This window comes from Colobus angolensis, unplaced genomic scaffold (assembly GCF_000951035.1).
Source record: "Colobus angolensis palliatus isolate OR3802 unplaced genomic scaffold, Cang.pa_1.0 Scaffold1, whole genome shotgun sequence".
Taxonomy (NCBI): domain Eukaryota; kingdom Metazoa; phylum Chordata; class Mammalia; order Primates; family Cercopithecidae; genus Colobus; species Colobus angolensis.
The window spans coordinates 15,361,959-15,367,958 of record NW_012110918.1 but is presented as its reverse complement, the minus strand read 5'-3'; the positions used below and the strand labels follow the sequence as shown (position 1 = coordinate 15,367,958).

Genomic DNA, 6,000 nt, shown 5'->3' with positions numbered 1-6,000 from the left:
CACTCATCCATCCACTCACCTATCCATCTGCCCTCTCATTCATTCAGCCATCCACCCATTTATCCACCCTTCCATCCATTCATTCACTCATCCATCTACCCACCTTCTGATCCATCCACTTATCTACCCACTCTTTAATCCATCCATCCACACATCTATCCAACCATCCATTTATCCTTCCATCCACCCACCTGCCCATCCATGCACCTCTACCATCCATCCATCCATCCATCCATACAGACATACATACATACATCCCATCCGTTCATGTACACTGAGACTCTTCTGAGTACAACAGGGTGCTGTGCTGAGTGCAGGGATATGGGGACAAAGGGTGAGTGAAGTGGTCCCCATTCTCTGAGAATGCACAGTCCCCTGGGGAACCAGATCCTTCCACAAGCTGGTCCAACATGAGGTCATCTGAGATAAGCCCCGTAGCCCAGCAGGAACTCCTCCACTCACACCACCCAACCCCAGGCCCTTATCGACTCTGACCCCAGCCGACCTGGGAAGAAGAGAAGCAATGGGACAGATCCTGGCTGCACAGTCTTCCGTGTGCTGGGCATTCACGCGCCCTCTCAGGATGGGCCTGATACACTTTGCTTTTCTGGTCTGCGGCTCTCCACCAGGGCTACATGTCAGAATCTCCTGGGAAACATTGGTTGTAAGTGGCCTCTGTTGTTCAGGAGTGTGGCCCAGGTGTGGACACTTCTCTAGGTGACTGGGATGTGTAGCCAGTTCTGAGAGCCGCTTGCAGGACCACAGCCACCCCAGCACAGGTGTGGAGGACACGCAGGGCAGGGATGTTGCCGGTCACCCTAACCCCCCTGAGGGGTCTTAGGCTTTCATTCTGCATTTCCTCTGCCCAGGCTCCATGGTGACCATTTGCAGATGGAGAAACCTGTGCAGAGAAGACAGACAGTCTCCAGGACCACCTGGTGGCTAAGAGGGGACATTGGAGCCCATCCCCATGCATTGCAGGGTCTAGACCCCGATGCTTGGCTGTGAAACCTCCTCTCCCTGGCAAACCCCCCTGGGCAGGGCTACAATTCCATGTGGAGCTGCAGACGGTGGGTTTGGGATCCCGGCTGCCGGTGCTGCTCTCCGGGGTCCTCCCGTACTAGCCTGGCAATTCACTTTGTCTCTGCACCTTGGTTTTATTAGCTGGGAAAGGGGGAAGTGTCCACTCAATGAGTGAGCGTCTATAAAAGCAGGGAGCACTGTGGGCTCAAATATGCTGTTTTTATTCTAGTGTCACAAATGTCCCTAAAATGTCCCCATCTCCTAGGGACCTCTTGCCCACCGCAGACGCCCTCAGATCTGGCACCTACTGCCAGAGCCCCCACCTTTATATTGGCAGGTTCCCCTGTCACTTGTTAGGGCTCTAGGCTCCAGCCCTGCAGAACCTGAAGTGAGAGTGATTGGCAGCTGTCATTCAGCCCCAAGTTGAATGACAGGGATGCGAGCCCTGCAGAGGGTTAGAGGTAGGGTGAGAAGGAAGCAGACGGGACAGGACAGGAGCTGCCCCCTCTTTTTTTTTTTTTTTTTTTTCTTTTTTTGAGACAGGGTCTTGCTCTGTCACCCTGGCTGGATCACAGTGGTGTGATCTTGGTTCACTGCAGCCTCAACCTCCAGGTTCAAGGAATTCTCCTGCCTCAGCCTCCCACATAACTGGGACTACAGGCATGTACCACCATGCCTGGCTAATTTTGTTTTAATTTTTTGTGGAGAGGGTTTCACTGTGTTGCCCAGGGTGGTCTCAAACTCCTGGGCTCAAGCAGTCCTCACACCTCAGCCTCCCAAAGTTCTGGGATTACAGGCATGAGCCACTGCACCTGACCAGGAGCCCACTCTTTCTCAGGTCTTAGAGGAGGTGGAGGAGCGGGGGGCGGAGCGCCGGAAAGACGGTGCAAGTTGCTAAAGGCTCTAATCAAATATTTATCAGCAAATTCATCTCCCCCGTGTCTGCAGGGCCCTCACGCTGCGCCTTCCACTTTCTCTTCACTCTCTTGCTCCTGTTTTCCTGATTTTGCCTCTGGCCATCCCGGGTGCTAGATATTCTCCACCCCTCCTGGGTGCCCCAACTCCCCTCCCTCTCCTCCTCTCTCATGGATCCACCCCTTCCCACTGGACTCGTCACCAACACGTTTGCTAACAATGGACGATGGGGCCTCGCCAGCTATTTTGGAGCAATGAGCCGGGAACCTCCCGCGAGTGTGTATGCGTGCACATGTGTGTGCTTCCCTCCCATGGCTCAGGAGCTTGAATGTCGCCCCAGTTTCAGAGTCAACAGAGAGAGGGAAGGAACCAGCTGGCTTTGCGGAGGGGTGGGGATGAGAGGGGGACAGCATTTCTGCTCCTTAGGTTCCCACTCAGCGAGTCTGTCCCAGGGTGACGAGCACCGAGACGGCCCCCGCTGCAGAGCCCAGGGACGGCTGGCACTGGAGACTTCAGGGAGCAGGGCACAGCTGGGTTGCCCAGGCTTCACCCTTCCAGCTGGTTACACCCACCCTAGGTTGCTCGGCCCCTGGGCAGAGGGTTTGGGGCCTCTAAATAGAAGGAGGGGTGGCCGGGTCTGAAGCAGAACACCCAGTCTGGGACCATCCCTTGGGGCCACCTCCCTGGTGCAGCCAGGCCCCTTACAACCCCCAGTGCTGTAACAATGGTTTGGCATCTGAGCCATTGTTTCCTGAAGCTTTCTGTTCCTGCTGGACTGCAAGCCCCACCAGCAGGGAGCAGGGGCTGTCGGCGTTGCTGCCAACATAGCCCCTTCCTTGGCATGGGCCTGGCATACCCCAGGTACCCAATCAACAGTTGTTGGGTGGATTTGTAGGAACTGAATGAAGGATGCAGAGGACAGGCCAGGAGTCGGGGAGGCAGGACAGAGGTGGACAGGCCAGGTCCACCCGTGCGGGGAGCATGGGCACATGAGGTCCACCCGTGCAGGGAGCATGGGCACATGAGGGGCTGGCCCCTCCTTAGCCGGGGGAGGCACTGCCCGGAGGCCGAGAACACAGGAGCCAGGCAGAGGGGGATGTGTGGGTGTGGAGGGAAGCGGGAGAAAGACCGCCCTGTGAGGGCAGCCCCCAGCCTCTGTCTGCACCTAGTAGGTGCTCACTAAAGTGTGTGGTGTGAACAAAGTGTATGTGGCCCCGGGCAATGGGAGCATGGGGTGGAGGTGCAGGTGAAGGAGGTGAGCAGCCGCTTCCCTGCTGGGCGTTCCTCCTCCCCACAGCAAACCCCACCTTCAGCAAGGACGCAGACTCCTGGCTGTCCCTGCTGGGGCGGCTGTGAGTGTCAGACCCGTCCACATCTGAGCAGGGGTCCTAACACACGGGTGGGCTGCTCCAGGCAGAGACGGCATCTGTCCTTCCAGGCAGTGAGGCCTCCTCACCACAGACTCCTGGGGGGCGAGTGCCTCGCCTGCTCAGGAGATCCTGGGCCCGAGGCTGTGTGTGCAGTGGAGGACAGCGAGTGGAGGAGGCCGGAGCCCCTTTCCCTCTGCCGCCTCCACCTGCATCTTGCTCTCTGGCACTGTGAAAGACCCCAGCCCTCCTCTTGGGGTCATAAGGTCTTCCCACCAGGGCTGCTTCTCAGGCCCTCAGTCAGTGGTTCTCAGTGCACGTAGATTGCTGGAGGAGGCCTGGGGTGCGCCTTGGAATCTGCATTGCCCACCAGAAAGCTCCCAGGTGCTGCTGCTGCTGTGGGCCCAGGCCCTCCACTTTGACAGCCACTGCCCTATGTTGCTTCTGGGGTCCTGCCCAAGGGCCTGGGCTTCTAGGAGCCTCTGAGAGTGGCTGCGGGAGCAGTTTTCCCCCCTTGGGACAGCAGGCCTTTGAGGGGGCACAGACAGATCTTCCAGAGCTCCTCAGAGATCCTTGAGACAGAGACTGGAACCCTTCCTGCCCCTCCTCAATATACCTCACTGTCATGGACGTCACTGGCAGGGGAAGCGGGAGAACCTGAGTTCAGCTTCTGCACAGTCACTTCCAGGGATCCAGGTGCAGGCTGGGCAGTGCCCTCTCACTCCTGCTTTCCAGTGACAAAACCGAGGCTTCAAATCATTTGAAGACGAAGTTTCACCCTCGTTGCCCAGGCTGGAGTGCAGTAGCGTGACTTTGGCTCGCTGCAACCCCTGCCTCCCAGGTTCAAGTGATTCTCCTGCCTCCGCCTCCTGAGTAGCTGGGATTACAGGCACCCACCAGCACATTCAGCTACTTTTTGTATTTTTAGTAGAGACGGGGTTTCACTATGTTGACCAGGCTGGTCTTGAACTCCTGAACTCAGGTGATCCACCTGCCAAGACTTAAAATTCTTAAGGAGGTGGGAAGCAGGTAGGTTGGCACTAAGAGGCGAAGAGCAGTAGTCCTTGCGCTGGTGGAACGTTCTGTGTGTTGTGTGAATCCATGTCAGTATCCTGCTGGTGGTGGTTTTATGGATGTTACCATGAGGACCCTGGGCACAAGCTGTACAGATCACTCTTATTTCTTACAGCTGCATGAGCCTACAGTTATCTTAAAATGGTTAACTTTTTTAAAATCAGGTAGTTTAAAAAAACCCTTCAGTTGTTCTTGTACCCAGGTCTGACAAGTGTGAGGCAATGGGCTGAAACCCAGCGCCATCTGACTGCAGAGCCGACTCCCCAGCATTCCCAGCGCGGCACCCCCTCCTGCTCTGAGCTGGTGCCCATGCCGGGGAGCCCCCCATGGAGGGGCCGGGGAAAGGCTGCTGAAAATACTGCTGGAGAAGCTCTGCTCAGCCGCAAGGCTCCATCCTCAGGGGCTCCGGGAAGGGGACAAGATTCTAACCAGGCCTTGCTCTCTCTCCTTCCACAGAGCGATCAGGACGCCACGGCTCCGCCTGAAGCAATGGCCCAGCCCTACCCCCCTGCCCAGTACCCCCCTCCGCCACAGAACGGCATCCCTGCCGAGTATGCCCCGCCCCCACCGCACCCCACGCAGGACTACTCCGGCCAGACCCCGGTCCCCCCAGAGCATGGCATGACCCTGTACACACCAGCACAGACCCACCCCGAGCAGCCAGGCTCCGAGGCCAGCACACAACCCATCGCCGGGACCCAGACAGTGCCGGTAAGGGCCCCCACGACCCCAGGTCCAGTCCTGGAGCTTCAGGGAGGAGCGCCCACCCAGAAGAAGGGTGGCCCAGGAGGGCATGAGGTATACCAGATGGGTGGGGGACCTGGGCAGGGCCTCTGTGTGTGGAGGGCGAGCCTTTTACGGGGCTCCTGGGCCAGAAGTTACCCCCAGCAAAGGCACTTCTAGCCCCTGCGCAACCCCAGCACCAAGGAGCTTTGCGATGAGCAGGCATTTAGAGGGACGGCCGGGCACTGAGGGGTGGGGTGGCAGCCACCCTCCTCCAGCCACCTGGGCCTGGCTTCCCTGCTTCGAGCAAACACTCACCCAGCTGGGAGGTGTCCTCGCTGCCAGAGACCTGTTAGTAGAAAGTGAAGGAGACGGGTGGAGGGCAGAGGCAGAGCCACGGAGGCGGCCCAGGGCCCTCTGAGCTGTCTCGGGTTGCCGGCCCTCCTATCATTTCTAATCACTTGTAATCTACCTGCTTGGCTGGCCTCCAATCAGATAGCTTCAATTATGTGGTTGTAATGCAGCTCCCAGGCAAAAGTGCTGAGCCCTCACTTCTCAGATTTCCTGAGAGCAAAGAGAGCCGGCAGGGAGTGGCCAAGCCGCCGGCCTGGGGTGGGCTCTGGGTACAAAGACCAGGCCCTGACTCTACCCGCCCTGCAGAGCCCCGGCCAGTCTATTCCTTTTCTCTGGTCCCCTCCACTGAGATCTCCATGTGCCTCCCCTGCCCCTGCTCTGGGGCTCCAGGTTCATCCAACTGTCCCCGCTGGCCCTGTCCCAGCACTGGATGTGCTAGCTGGCGGGGCTGGGCAGGAGGCCGGAGCTCTCTGCACTGCCCGGGAGTGGCACCGCCCTGGCGGCTCCCAATGGGGGTCCCTTCCCAACTGCCTCAGCCCTCCCG

General features: G+C 58.4%; 1 protein-coding gene across 2 annotated transcripts in view; it reads left to right on the top strand.

The window, feature by feature from the left end:
* Positions 1-6,000, top strand: part of RBFOX3 (RNA binding protein, fox-1 homolog (C. elegans) 3) — a 431,835-nt gene that overhangs the window by 400,537 nt on the left and 25,298 nt on the right. For both annotated transcript variants that reach the window (XM_011957187.1, XM_011957113.1), the window contains exon 5: positions 4,836-5,090. In XM_011957187.1, coding sequence (XP_011812577.1) covers positions 4,869-5,090 — 222 coding nt within the window. In that variant the 5' untranslated portion in view covers positions 4,836-4,868. The remainder of the gene's footprint in view (positions 1-4,835; positions 5,091-6,000) is intronic.